General features: G+C 34.7%; 1 protein-coding gene across 18 annotated transcripts in view; it reads right to left on the reverse strand.

Moving 5' to 3' along the window:
* The window catches only part of DMD (dystrophin), a 2138536-nt gene that overhangs the window by 1219969 nt on the left and 902262 nt on the right, over positions 1 to 16305 (reverse strand). For all 18 annotated transcript variants that reach the window (XM_058713880.1, XM_058713888.1, XM_058713887.1 and 15 more), the window contains 3 exons: positions 8280 to 8390; positions 7714 to 7887; positions 3914 to 4069 (listed from right to left, as the gene is read on the reverse strand). In XM_058713880.1, the coding sequence (XP_058569863.1) occupies positions 3914 to 4069; positions 7714 to 7887; positions 8280 to 8390 (441 nt within the window). The remainder of the gene's footprint in view (positions 1 to 3913; positions 4070 to 7713; positions 7888 to 8279; positions 8391 to 16305) is intronic.

Here is a 16305-nt window from a genome sequence, read left to right on the forward strand (position 1 = left end):
TGACGATACCTTTAAAGAATTCAAAATGCTACAATCAAAATAAACACACTGAAACTTTGATATGGATTCCAAGCACTCAACAAAATGTTTTAGTTTCTTTAGCAGAGGTGTATGCACATTAAAAAAAAATGTTTAGTTGCTGAGGCTGCAAATTCAATTTTTTTTTCTTTTACAGATTTCCCCCTTCAGGGAAGTAAAAGCATCTGCCCCTTGGACTGTGAGGATTTTATTTCTGTGTGGGAGAAAAAAAATATACCTTACAGTGTGTTTCTGTGCATAGTTGTTTTTTTTTCTATGCACTAGTGATAGAAAAGGAATCCTAGATTCGATATTTTAAAGAAATTCTATCTTCCCAGAGCTAATGCATTATTGATTTTTATTTATTCTATTTTGTTTATATCCAGCTAAATAGGTTTTAATAAAACAGGAGACACTGCCATCTTAAGGAAAATTGAGTTTTACACTTTTGTGTGCACGTGTGTGGAAAAGGGATACATTTAAAAGAGTGCCACCTGCAGTAGAATGCCTCAGCAGTCGTTCCCTGGATAAATGTAAGTGAGGCTGATAGGAGCACTGACGACGTGAGCATGAGTATTTGAGGTTGATTGGCCTATTGCTATTTAAGTATATTTCCATAAAAATCAAAGCACAGAGAAGCTACACAAGCAAGTCCTCAATTTCTATTCACTGAACAATGAAGCTAAGTTGATGATAATAAACAGATAAAAATATATTCTGGAAGAAAAGTGCTATGGACTGAATTGCATCCTCTCCACTCTGAATTAAGACACTGCAGCCCAAAACCCCACTGTGACTGCATGTGGATATAGGATCTTTAAGAAGTAATAAAGGTTAAAAGAGATCATAATGGTAAGACCCTAATCTGATATGACTGTGGTCTTACTAGAAGAGGAAGAAAGATCTCTCTTTCCTCCCACTCCCTATTCTCCCATCCTTCTACTCCCTCTCCTCACTTCGCCTTGAGAGGTCACAATAAGGATGTGGCTTATGCAAACCAGGAAGAGTGTCTTCCTAAGCTGGCACCTTGATCTTGAACTCCCCAGCCTCCACAATTGTGAACAAATAAATGTCCAAGCCACCTGATCTATGGTATTTTGTTATGGCAGCCTGAGCTAACAAAAAAGGAGCGTACATTGAAGTCAGGCAAGTACAACTATATAAATTCTGAAGATGATTAAAATAGAAGGTTTTTTTACACAAAAATAATAATCTATTAAAATAGGCTTTGTTTTGTTTGATTTTATCAAATAGAACCACTGTTGTTGAAGGTAATTCAACAATTTAGGACTTTTTTTCTTGGAGAAGGAATACATGACTTACCACATTTTTGTAACAATATTTATATATATTCTTTTTATTGTTACTGCTTCTAAATTTTATTTCAAAAATAAATTTTTGCCCTGCCTTTTTACTGTATTCTATCATGCTATTAAAGTATGATTTCTTAGTATTTCATTTTGCTTTAATGATATCACCAAGTGCCAAATGGTTAAAATAAACATAAACTTTCAAATATATATTTTCGAGGTTAAATACTACTTTACATCTTCATGAGACTCATTCACTTAATAATAAGTAACTTGGGTCACTAATAGTCTTCAAACTTCATTTTTATTGTTTTACATTCAGGGACTATTTTATGTAAAATTTACTCTTGCAAAGGCAAAGATTTTGGGAAATTCTTCAAGGCAAAAGCAATGAAAAGGAAAGGAAAGGAAAGGAAAGGAAAGGAAAGGAAAGGAAAGGAAAGGAAAGGAAAGGAAAGGAAAGGAAGAACGAAAGAACTAAAAGGCCCAGACAACATTCATATTTGAAAGCACAAAGAAATGACCTTTTCACAAGATCTACTTTTTAATAAAAAAATCTATTAATAGATTATTTTAGTGCAAAGTCACATAGGTCAAATTAGAGACTCTTGAGTAAAGAGAACAGCTTTCCAGAAATTAACAACTTGTAGCTTTATGATTAATATTAGAGATGATTCTATTGATGCTAAATACGGAACAATTGGCATCTGTAAAAATCTATAAACCCTAGATGAGATGCTAACTACAGATACTACCTTCCCCTCTGTGGTTATCTTTAACACAATGATAAACTTGTCCAGAAGGATAGAGGCGCCTGAGTGGCTTAGTCAGTTAAGCATCCGACTTTGGCTTGGGTCATGATCTAACGGCTCATTTTGTGAGTTCCAGCCCTGTGTTGGGCTCTGTGCTGACAGCTCCGAGCTTGGAGCCTTAATCCAGAGGTACCTTGGTGGACTTACACAAGCACTTGAAGTGTATTTTATTTCAAGTTTATCACCATGTTTTCCTATTTATTATGCATCAGTGTTCCCTACTTTTTGATCAGTTGAGAAGGAAAACATTTTGCCATAGCATGACAGTGAGCTCCCTTTCAAACATGTGACATATAAATTAGCAAGTTTTTAAAATCTAAAAACAAAGATTGCCAACTAATGTGAATAGTTCTTCAGTTATTTCCAGAGTTCCATTTTAATCTAAAATTTACCTTCTCTTGGTCAAAAGTAATTTGCAATTAGTACTTTTAAAACATAACCTTCCATCTACTTACAGGGTGAAATAGTAGAAATTTGTGTCTGTAGGGATACTTCACAAATGTGGACACACATTTATATTTGTGCCTAAAATGAAGTAACAGGTATCTCACTGATGTTGTTATATTTAATAAAGTGGAGAACGTGGGACGTAAAAATGTACTCTGTTCTCCCCTTCGATCCCAGTAAATCTCTTTTATTCAGAAGGAAATTAAAATGTATGCATTTTTATTTTTTTCTGCTTTGGCCCTTATTTTACTCTATTTGTTTTATCACACGAAGTGTCAGGAAAATGAAACTGTCTGCAAATGCTCCTAATTTAAAGGTCTTCACCTAAAGTACTTAAATTTGTACTTATTCATAAATAGCCCTAAATGCCAAAAATGGACAACTTTATTTGCATAAGTTTAAGCAAACAAACACGATGTTAATAAAATATTCTTATTATCTAAGATACCATACAATATATTCAGATATCACAACTTTTTAAAAGACAGAAATGATTATTGTGTTACTGTGTCAGCATGGAAAAGGCTAGGTCGGTCCTTGAAGGTGACAAGTCATGCCATTATGACTATTTTTTATGATTACTATCATTATTTTCAGCCATAAAACTTCTAAATCTATAGAGCATAGATAGAGAATGTTTGATTTGAGGAAAGTGGGGTAACGATCCTCGTCATTCCACTGTTTGGGAAAGCAGATAGAGAAATATAAACATCTTTAATTAACGGTGACATGGAACTGGGCACTGAACACTATCAGGACAAAAATACACAAATAATCAGAGAGCAATAGGACTTCACTGGGTATCCATGCTACCTTATTAGCCAAATGTGGTGGATCATGCAAGACTTGCCACACAGGGAAATAATTTCTATGGAATGTGACAGCTCTATTACACCTAATGTGGTCTATGTGGAATGTGTCAACTCCATTGTATCGAAATACACGTAAGAGCATTAGTTTATAAAAGGCTCCAGCCTTTAAGTCATCACAAGCAAATTTATACAATGAAAAGAAGGCGAGTTTAGAGGAAAGAAACCTTTTTAAAACCATACGATGGGCCAATAAAAATCTCTTGGAGCTGTACATATTTTTTAATGCAGACTGGAAACAAGATCCTTATGGATTAATTATTGTTTCTTAACAAGAACTACACATGGGACTATATCTATCTCTGTCTGTATGCATAAATGTGTGTATGTACCTATGTATTGAGAGAAAATGATTAACTTTCTAAGACATTAATTGTGCATCATTACTACCTTTTGTTTTGCAATTTACAAGGAAAGTGGTAAATAGCCAGTGTTTCTGGTTCCAAGGCACACTCACCTTTGCTCCCAGCTCATTATAATGTAATTTCAAAGCCGTGACTCTTTCATCAAGTTCTTTAGGGTTTTCTGTCTGTTTCTTCTGTACAATCTGACGTCCAGTTTTTATCACCATTTCCACTTCAGACTTCACTTCACTCAGACTTTTATACAAGTTCTAAGTTAAACATAAAACAAAATAATAAGCAATAGTGTCCAACTTATACTGTCATGATTAATAAAAAATAAATAGAGGTAGAGGTCACTTTCATTTTCATTCCATGTTTACAGTTTTAATGTAGTAGCATTTTGCAGCTGTGATCAATATGTAGCCTCGGCATTTTCTGTTGATTTAATATTTCTATTTGCAATTATATATAGACATACAGACATGCAGATTCTGTAGTTATTCTTACTAAAGTAAGTGTACCTCATGTATACATTTACTTTTACAAACCAAGTTGATCAAGATTATTTCTAAAAGTTAAATGCTTTCTATTTTAAATGTTTTAGTTATAAAATAGTAGCTGGGAGTTTGGAAAAATTCATTGGCTCTTTCACCAGGTATTTATTGAGAGCCCAATACACCAGACGGTATTGGATTCACTAGAGACACATTCACTGTTGTTCTCACACATTTCAGTGGGCATGAAACACCTAAATTTCCAGATCACAATTTCAACATCTATTAGTTAAATCATATATAAGGAAGGCAGGCAATTTTAAATATGCCAATTACATTATGTAAATGTCTTTTCTAAATGGGGCTGATCAATTGAATACAAACAGATACAAAAATATAATTTAAAAACTCACAGGGACATCACAACCATAAAGAACAAATGTATTACTTCCAGAAAGTATACTGCTTTCAGACTTACGAAACAAGCATCACAACTTCACCTGACAGCTATTTTCCTGGAAAGATATGTGTATGTATGGAGGCATGAAAGCATACACATAGGTACAGGTGTGTATGTGAAGACATGCATATATAATAGTTTACATGATACATTGTTGCTTTCACATGTTCAGTGGTAAGTGTGAACAACTACATGTTTTATTGTTACTAAGAAACAAAGTTACTAGTAGGTAGCCGCTTTTTCATGGGAATTACAACTTGGTTTATTTTCTTTTTTCAGTTTAAAATCAATGCCCAAAACAATACATTTTGTAAAGGTCAGGCAAATATTAATTAAAGCTAATACATAATCTACTTCCATCTTAATCCCTTCTTTGATGGTTGTTTTGTGTTAATATTCATTTACTAATAATTTTGGGTTCTGTCTGAGCTTTCCAGATGATTTTTTTACTTCATTTTATTCTAACCTAGAAATGATAAAATGTCGGTATGTAGAAACATTCAACCATTAACTGTACAGAGGGAATCAATTCTGTGAATTTTGAAATCAGAGATATATGCAAATGATTTACTCTTTAAACATAAAAAAAAAACCTCAGTGATTTAAATTTATGTTGAAAGTTCAAAGTACTGCTAGCCGTTAAAATCATGTCATTCAGTATGCAGAAAAAATGTTTATCACCAAGGGAGGGAAACATCCCTTATATTTCTTTGTGCTCATGCTGGGAAGACTTTTTTGTTAACTCAACAAAAATTTCTTGAAGGCAAAGGCAATGATTATAGTATAGGCAAAGAGGCATATTTTTTTAATGTTTTTATTTATTTTTGAGACAGAAAGAGAGCATGAGCAGGGGAGGGGCAGAGAGAGAGGGAGACACAGAATCTGAAGCAGGCTCCAGGCCTCTGGGCTGTCTGCACAGAGCCTGACACGGGGCTCGAACTCACGGAGTGTGAGATCATGACCTGAGCCGAAGTCAGATGCTTAACCGACTGAGCCACCCAGGTACCCCTGCAATGAGGCATCTTAAGTACTTTTTTAAAATATAAAAGTTAAGAAAAAAAAAAAAAAAAGGTATCCTTATGGAAGGACTACTTGAATTGCTCCTGACTTTAAACCAGAACTAGAAACAAATTGAACAAGTACTTGAAGCTGTTTCAGGTACCCTCAGGGCAGTCACAGCTGGGTGCAGGGAACATTGTTTCCACCTCATACTTACCGACAGACAAGTTTTACAAAGTACTATTAGAGACCTAATCATGGAAGGCAACAACTCTCCCTTTGGGGATATATTTAACCATGATGATAGTATAGTTGAGTCATTCTGCTTTCAATGATTTATGCAAAATTTAATAGGTGATATCATCTTAGAAATCCCTAATGTTTGCTCATCTAACACCAGCTAATAATTACATACTGTTATATTCAAATTTTATTTTGGGGGGCAGGAACATTTATAATCATGATGCCACTAAAATGCAGCCTTTATTATGAAGAAATGTCACTGCATACAAAATATTTCAGAATTTTTCACAAAGAAATACACAGATTCTAAAATTTTTGTTAAAAGATACTTTCCCACTCAAAATAATATGACTGAAATGCATCTAAAATGTTTCTTTTAAGTTTATGTTAGGGAGTCAATGCAGAAACAATACTAAAAACACAGAGTACTAACGAGATAACCTTGTTTTCATCTTCAATGTTAATAACATTCAGTGCTTTTGTTTTATGTGAACTTCTACCCCATTGCCCAAAGTACACATAGAGTTATAATAATAGTTGTATTACTCTAGGAGATGCCTTTGTAATTCAGCCTTAAGTTTTCAGAGAAGTCATCAGACATGGCGAATTTCCCATAATTACAATAAGGGACACAGCTCAAAATCCCCAAATCCTCTGAAGATTTATGCTACAGGCTAATCATGTGCCTTCCATGCCTCTTGACTCTGTCTTTGAGGGGTGGTGGGACTTCCGTATATATCCAGCACTGATATTTAATGGAAAGATACTAGGATTTGGAGTAAGAGTGCCTGGATTGGAATCTTCCTCTTGCCCTTCACCAGCTGTGTTGTCTTTAAATTATCGCATTAGGGGCGCCTGGGTGGCTCAGTCGGTTAAGTGGCCGACTTTGGCTCAGGTCATGATCTCGCAGTCCCTGAGTTCTAGCCCCGGGCTCTGTGCTGACAGCTCAGAGCCTGGAGCCTGCTTCAGATTCTGTGTCTCCCTCTCTCTGACCCTCCCCTGTTCATGCTCTGTCTCTCCCTGTCTCAAAAATAAATAAACATTAAAAAAATTTTAAATTATCTCATTAATCAGTGGCCTTGAGAATTAGGGACAACTTGTATAGATCACTTAGCTTACTTGGGATTCATTCTTGGAACGGTTTCATTATTGTAGTTGTTGCTGTTGTTGCTGTTTCCAGACATCTAAAATTCTTTTCAGAATTTACATTTAAAATATATATTCAAAGTACTACAAAAATTAAATGGGACACCTCGGTGGCTCAGCTGGTTAAGCAACCGACTCCTGGTTTCAGGTTAGGTCATGATCTCGTGGTTTGTGGGTTCAAGCCCCAAATCGGGCTCTGCACTGTCAATGTGGAGCCTGCTTAGGATTCTCTCTCTCTTTCCCTCTCTGCCTCTCCCCTGCTCTCTGTCTCTGTGTCTCTCGCTCTCTCAAAATAAATAAATAAACTTAAAAAATTAAATAAAGGGTATTTCCTCTTATATTCTACACAGTCCTTAGAGAATTCTGGATTCCAAAAAGACACCTACAGAGGATGTATTAAAAGGGTACTATTTCAGTAAGTGTTCTCATCTCTCAATACACATGTGCTAATGTTTGTTGTCAATCTTAAAATAACATTGTATAATTACCATAATTATCTGAAAACAATCTTCTGTTATAAAGGAGGGTCCTCACATACTTCTTAATAAGCAAAGTCACCAGAAATACCTACCACACAATGATTTAACTGTGACTGTACTACTTCCTGTTCCACGCTCTTTGTTTCCAACGCGGGCAAATGCATCTTCACTTCATCTAGAATCATCTTACTTTCCTGTAGACGCTGCTCAAAATTGGCCGGCTTCTGGAATAATCGAAACTTCAAGGAAACATCTTGCAACTTTTTCTGGAAAGACAATGTAAGAAAGCATCCCTATAGTTTCACATTCCAAACAACAGGCAGCCATACTTTTGTTAATAGATTTTTCTTTATCCCTAAAGATAAAAAAGAGTTAAAAAAAAAAAAAAACTAAAGCAATTCTTTTCTACCTTTCCAGCAGAAACAATACATATATTTGAATTCAGTGGTTGTTCTTAATGTGGTACTAAATAAAATGTAATTTATTAATTTTATCTTTAAAATGGGAACCCCCCCAAATCTGTATTATTTACATATCATATTATAGTTTTCAAATAATGCCCTCAATCCTAATTTTGCTAATAATCAAACTGTCTAATACAGAGTATGTTTTAATATCCAACTAAAACCATTTCCTTAGTTTATGCAATAATAGGTACCTGGGCCACATCGATTTGGGACAGCACCCTTTGGGCAGTCTCCTTTCCCTGGTAATGTTTCTTCATTTCTTCTAAGCTGATCTCATGACTTGTCAAATCTGATTGGATTTTCTGTTGGGAGGAAAGCATTATTAGCATGCTTTGCACGTTATTGCAAAGAATAACACTTTCGAAGAAGATGAAATTCTGAAACTCTCTTAAACCACTATTACAATGTAGCCTCCTATAAAAAAAAACTATTTTTTTTTTTACTTACCAAACATTATCAAAAATGAAATGGCTTATTTTTCTCCTATTTGGGTTATTAGGAAAAGAAATTATCCTTTGGAATCAGCAATAATGAATAGCTATTTCATATATTTTCAGTAGGAAATAACAGTTTCCATCTAATATTTAAAACTGATATTCATTTATCTTGGAATTTACACTCAAATCTGACCAAAGACAAAATAGTATGCACGCACACACACACACACACACACACACACATATATTCATATGTATGTGTGTATGTGTATATATGTATGAATATACATATATATGTATATATATACGTGTGTGTGTGCGTGCATGTGTATGTATATGTATGCATGTATATAAGCTGTAACAGGGATTAGATATAATGAAAGATTTGCATGTGGACAATATTCCTTAATAGTGATCTTTATTCAGTCATGCTGTGCCACATTTCAGTTAAATTTCAGGGAAATTATGGATTTAGGAAAGTGAAGTTAAATCCTTTAATTGGCCTTGCTTTCTGTCTGATAAATACTTAAAAGCTTCTTAAAAAGACTCATTTGTAAAATTTAAGTAAGTATAAAAATTCCTGTATTTTCTATATTAAATAGACATTTTTGAGTGAGTTCTATTCACACGTATGTCTGTATTTGACTTGTACACTTTTGAGCCTGCCACAGGAGTGGGACCAATTCTGTAGTGTGCAGAGGCTCAAACAATAAATTCATTCATTTCTCTCCGCCAGAAAGAGCAAAAATCAGGAAGTGGTCAAATTATTCAAATTTAAATTTTGGTTGCTGTCAGATTATCACAACTAAGTTAGAAAAGAAACTGATTAACTTATACCACAGTGCCCATAAAATTTTCATGAAAACAACTTGCATAATGCATATTAGTCTCACCTAATTATACCAATTGGAGTCAATTCTAGTACATATTACTAGAAAGTAACAACAGTGTGATTAGAAGTTAGTTACCACAGAGAACTACAACCCAGCCATGAGTAGTGAGAATTATCCTAAGAAAATGAGTTAAGGGGTGAAGGAGTTACTTAGGATATAAGGCTATAAATGTACATATATATCTTAATATTATTTCTCAGCATATTGATTCTAACCATTATAGAGACAAAGTAATTATGGATTACTTACATGATTAGAATTCTGGCATCAAATAATTAAGAGCAAAGATTCATGCAAATACTTTTTTTTTACTATATATATATATATATATATATATATATAGTAAATATGTATATATAGTATATATGTATATATATATGTTTATATAATAATAAATGTGTGTGTGTGTATATATATATATATATATATATATATACACAAAATAGCTTCATTGGTTGAATTACTCCTTTATATAAGACAAAGCAGCATGTACTATTCTCTAGAAACCACAAAATTTGGGGTTAGGCATCCATATAAGTACATAATGATAAATAGCTCCTGCAAGTAACCAAAACACAGGATCTAGTCCCTTCCTGAGACAAATTTTATTCTTTTACTTCACTGCCATGAGACATCCCTGTAAACCTATGACAGACTTCTTTCCCTCATTTTTGTTTTTGCTTCAGTTAACTCAGTTTTGCTACTTTTACCTAAATGTTCTAAATAGTATATTGGATAAGCAAGGAGACAGACGTTTTAAGAACAAAAGCATTCCCAACTGAAGGAAAACAAGTTACTCAGATGAGGCAACAAATGGCATGAAGAGGTTGGGAAAATAAAATAATAGACAGAGAATGAATGCACAGTGGCAGAAATATAAATGCAAAGCAGGGGGGAATGAGGTAATATATAACCTCATGTCCTAAATGAAAAACTCCAGGTTTTCAATATGAAGAGAAAGTTTAAAATTTTACAGTGATCAGAATCACAGATAATAGGTTTACTTACAGTTAGTCTCATAACTAAGGAAACCCAAAATAAGAGAATGCTATTATAAATTCAATAGTATTTTGAAGTGAATTTAGATTTTATAAATCATTTTATACACACACACACACACGCACACACACATATAGCCACATGTTAGTTTTTTTTTTTCAAAAGAGCAGTGTACCCCTGTATTGTCTGTATTTATTTTAGTGCACTCCAACTTAGAGGGACATAGAGGTAGGGCCAGGAGAGAACCATGGAAATAGGAATTTAAGGGGTGTGGAGAAAAAGGGAAGAACCACAGGAGAGAAGGAAGATTACAAGAGAAGAAGAGGAACGATCAGGAAAGAGAAAGGGTACCACTTCCATCAAGTGATGTGAGAGTTTTAGGAATGAGGGAGAAATCAACAATGTCAATTTTGAGACATGTCAAATGAGAGAGGTACTAACAAGCATACACTAGCTGGTCTGTGAGCACTGCAGCTAGAACATTCAGTGGTCAGAGCAGAAATTAGGTTGTCAAAGGCTGAAGCCTGATTAAAGACCAGGAAACCCTCATCTAAAAATAGTTTAAATTATTTTTGAGAAATTTTATCTCTCCACATAATGTAATGTGGTGAATGACACTCGAACACATATTAAAGCTATGTGAAAGGAGCCAAGGGTTGAGAGAGTTGTCTTGTATTGTAACTAATTATTATTATTATTATTATTATTATTATTATTACTTTTATTTAAATCCAAGTTAGTTAACTTGTCGTATAATAATGGTTTCAGGAGTAGAAACCAGTGATTCATAACTTACATATGACACCCAGAGCCCATCCCAACAAGTGCCCTTCTTAATGCCCACCACCCATTTAACCATCCCCCACACACTACCCCCCAGCAACCCTCAGTTTGTTCTCTGTATTTAAGAGTCTCTTATGGTTTGCCTCCATTTATGTTTTTCTCTTTATTTCTTTCCCTTCTCCTATGTTCATCTGTTGTGTTTCTTAAATTCCACATATGAGTGAAATCATGTATTTGTTTTTCTCTGACTTATTTAAATAAGATGATAAGTGATTGGAAAACCGTGTGGGAAGCAAGAGGGATTAGAGAGCAAAGATCAATAATCCATGCAAAATACTGACAGAAAGAGGTGGTGCCACTTTTTCAGAAGCCAAAGGTAAGACATAAAGATCATTTTGGATGTAGAAGGGCAGAAAGGACTTCTTACTTGATGCTCTCTGGAAATCAGAACAGAATAGAGTAAGAAGTCTGGATTTAAATTTCAGGGCTCTGATTCGCCACTAAGTACTAAACCTTCCTGAGGCTTAATTTTCTCATCTATAAGCTGAAGATGATGATAATAAGCCAGTAAAGAAGCATTATCAGTAGTCCTGGGAAAACTCTGTTTGCAGCAGACAACGACATTGGTTTTAGTGACAAGATCAGATGTTATAATGCATGTAAAAACACCTGTTCAAGTTTTTGCAAATAGTCACTCACAAATGTGTCATTACATATCATTTATTTATGAAGAAGGGCTTCTTTTGGTGTCCAGGGAGGAAGGGAGAGAATGGGTGGAGGAGAAGTCTAAAGGAAAGTGAGGGAAGTTGCAAAGCCATTGTGCAAACTGGGAATGGCAACCGAGAAGAAAAAAAGAAGATACTCAAAGAGAGCAGAGGACCCAAATTATACATCTGCAACACCATCTATCCACATTTTTTAAACTCTTCCATTTGTTCAGCCCTCAAGGTATATATAGTGAGGAAAAAATGAATTATACACATATTCCCCTAACCTTTTAAACTAGAGGGGTAAGAGAAGAGCACTGAAGGAAATCATCATCATCACCACAAAAGCAGCTATCTGTGAGCTTCTGTACCAGCAGTTCACATACATTCACTTAATCACCTAATCAAACTAAGATATAAGTACGTGTCACCCTCATTTACAAATGAGAGTAGAAACGCTGACTTGTGCAAGGTAACATACCTAGGAAGTAGCAGACGGTGTCCTTTAAACAACTAGCCTTCCTCTTCAATTATGATTCAAAAATAAATGTGTCATCCACATGGACATTTGTCAGACCAGACAGATATTTCATCTCCTGTGTGCACTCACCTCATTAATGGCATTTAGTTTATGAATTCAATTCAAGAAACAAGTACTACATCTAGTCAATTCCACAGAGTGAGAACAAAACTAATGTCTCTATTCTTAAGGATTTTATGTTCTAGGAAGACAGAACATAGAGATACAAGTAAATCACAAAGCAGACATACAAGGAATATGTTAAAAAAAAAAAAGCCCTCACACTATGTGATAAAAGAGAAGGGGCAATTCTTCTTTTTACTAAAGAATCCGGTAAAATTTTAAGACATTGGCATAATTTAAATTGCACATGGCTGCGAAGGGGTTTTGGAATGGTAGAGAATAAGAATACGGGATCTCATTTCAGGCTATGCTAATGATGCTAGCAAAGACTGTGTTTGGAATATGCAGAGTGTATATACTTCATTTCATGGAAGGAAAAACTAGACGTGGGTAGAGCAATAATTACTTTGGAAAGGAGGAATTCGTGTGAAGCTACTGAACCTTAAGTTGCAGGGGCCCTCCTTTACAAAAGGCCCTTCTATAACTCACCAATAATTTTCTATTTCTAATTAGTATATATTTTTTTCTGAAATACTGCCCCCCTCAAAGCTGCCTCTAGTCAGCCTGGCATTACAAAACAAAGCCAAGATAATGTAAGTGATCACTAAGACACAGATCTTCTGCTGATAAATTCCACATTTTCCCAAATAAGCCACACTGTTGTCAGGACTCATAAACTATAGGAACAACAGTGACTTACAGAAACACAACCCAAAACGTAAGCTTTATTTGTCACCAGGGTATGTGAAGGAACAAGTAACATGTCAGCAAAGTTTGACAATTGAGAACCCAAGGCAAAGCATTACACAGATTTTTGGAATATTCATATTTATGACAAGCTTTTAGACAGAGAGTTGAGAAGCTGAATTTCTGTATTCTTAGAAAGATCACCACCATTAAAATCATTAAAACTGAGAAACTGAGATTTTATTATAATTTATAGGTAAAATTCTTTCTAGAAAAATTCTCCCATCTGTAAGTATTGTTCTAATAGGATGAGAGATCAAAATTTCTTTATCGATTAAGTGGGTAATGCATGAAAAAACCCCAGTGAGTAAATATGTTTTGGAAATTAAGGATAAACATTTGTCTGTACCACAGAATATCTCAGAATATTTCGTATATTAACATACACTGCAGTACCATAAGGAATAGAGTTCTTTGCTGAAATTATCCTTTTGCTTTTGTTGTCAGACAATAGCACACAAGTAGCTTTGAGGAAAGCTGCCTAATATATTTAGTGAATATATTCAATAACAACAATTCAATTCATTACTAAAATTATAAGATAAGAATGGATATATATTTCCAATAAATTCTACTTAGGGAAGATGGCATAGCACCTTTACAAATTAAATCCACAATTCGTACTTTCAAGTGGTAATTCATTTTTAGTTTGTACTTTGGATATCATTCACTACCTCCTTTATTTAACCTCATCAGATTAGTATTCTGGAACCACGTAATTAAAAACTGCTCACCACTTTAGGGCAAGTTTATTGCGAAATAGATACATGATTTGTTTAAATAACAGCTTATTATGGAAACTTCCAGGCAGACTGGACAATGTCTTATTTAAAAACTCTTTTATTTTTCTATCAATCAATCTTTTATTTTAATTTTTTCATATTTCAAGTTTTTATTTGAATTCCAGTTAGTTCGGGGCACCTGGGTGGCTTAGTTGGTTAAGGGTCCAACTTCAGCTTGGGTCATGATCTCACTGTTCAGTTTGTAAGTTCGAACCCCCGCAACGGGCTCTCTGCTGTCAGCACAGAGCCTGCTTCAGATCCTCCGTCTCCCCCTCTCTCTGTCCCTCCCTCACTCACGCTCTCTCTCTCTCCCTCTCAAGAAAAAAATTTTTTTAATAAATAAACAAATAAATAAATAAATTCCAGCTAGTTAACTTACAGTGTAATATTGGTATCAGGAGTAGAATTCAGTGATTCGTCACTTCCATACAACACCACTGTTCATCACAAGTGCCCTCCATAATCCCCACCACCTATTTAACCTATCCCCCCACCCACCTCCCCTCCGGCAAACTGCAGTTTGTTCTCTATAGTTAAGAGACTGCTTTATGGTTTGCCTTTCCCTTCCAATAAAAAAGACAAATACTACATCATCTTTCCTGACATTATGATCAGACAATGAAAAAATAATACTATAGAAGCAAACACTGAAAATGGAAAATTTAATGCAAAGGAAAATGATTTCCATACTTGGCTCCCAGATGTGTAAGATCTGCTCAAGATTTAAAAGCTGTATAATTTGAGTTCTATTTTCACGTAAGATCGACATCTACCAGGATATGGATGAAAACTGAAGAAAACAACCAAACTGATGTTGTGAATTCATCAGCTTGGCTTTATATAAATTCAGTAATTCTCCACAAAAATAAAAGGAAGTGAAGTAGCAAATCAGGATACTGTTTTAGAACACCCTTGTACGGCCTAATAGGATTTCTCGGGCCAATAACTTTCAGGATGGCTGGATTTTCCCTTTTCATAAGGTGAAGTAATATAAAGCAAATTATGACATCATGCCATTACCAAAAACAGACATGTGGTAACCGTGCCATTATGTTTATAACTAGCCCTATACAGTGAAAGTAGAAAACAACAATGCAAATAGAAATAACCAATGTTTCACTAAAGAAGGGAAAGGGTAAATTGTACAACTAAAAACTAATCAAACTTTAAAGACATTTCCAATATAGCACTTTACCATTAACTGAGAAGAGAGCAGGGCTTTTTCCCATGATTTACCTCATCAGACCATTCTCATATATCAAAATAATGACAGAAAATGGCAAGCGAAATTAAGCTGCAGCTGTCTAAAGCATTTAATGGAATAAAGGAAATTTTTCTATCAAATGATTACTGGAGCTTTTGTGATGTCAAATAAAGAAAATGATCCCAGAGAAAATAACTAAAATATTTTGGAAAGAAAAAGATTAGAAGATGTCATGTTGAGATGATTAATGGAGAAATGTTAACACCATTAGATTAGTAATTTTAAAACAAATCACAATTCCGAAATTGCACCCTTGAGAAGGGGAAATAGCCACATCTAATACAGACTCACAAAATTAAAGGGAAAAAAATGTACTAAAAGAGCTTGGATTAGTTGTACTTTCAAAACAGTAGGGAGCAAGGGAAAAAGTGCACTAATTATGGTAGTGGGAAAATTATTTTGAAAAGTTTTAGACTGTACTATACAGTATTTCAGTCAAGTACAAAGGAAAGAAGAAATTCACACAGCTTTTTAGTACTGCTTGTAAAAAGATCCTGTCAATTCATTAGATGAGTTAGAAAGCGTGTTACCTATAAATTTTGTCAGATGGCGCAGTTTTGACTTTTCTCAGAAATATGCAGCAGGCCAAAGAGCTTGTTACACTCCAACAACTTAATTAGAGGCTCTTTTCAGGTCTGCGTGGCATGGTGGGACCCTCAATACATATTTGTTAAGTTAAATATATACATAAATGTAATTGTGTATATACACACATACCTAATGTGTGTGTGCACACTTATGCCATAATGGCAAACATTTATTTTTATTTTTTCATGTTTATTTTTGAGACAGAAAGAGACAGAGTATGAGTGGGGGAGGGGCAGAGAGAGAGGGAGAAACAGAATAGGCAAACATTTTATTTTTTTAATGTTTATTTTTGAGACAGAGAGAGACAGGGAGGGGCAGAGAGAGAGGGAGACACAGAATCTGAAGCAGGCTCCAGGCTCTGAGCTGTCAGCACA

The sequence above is a fragment of the Neofelis nebulosa genome, chromosome X, assembly GCF_028018385.1.
Source record: "Neofelis nebulosa isolate mNeoNeb1 chromosome X, mNeoNeb1.pri, whole genome shotgun sequence".
Taxonomy (NCBI): Eukaryota; Metazoa; Chordata; class Mammalia; order Carnivora; family Felidae; genus Neofelis; species Neofelis nebulosa.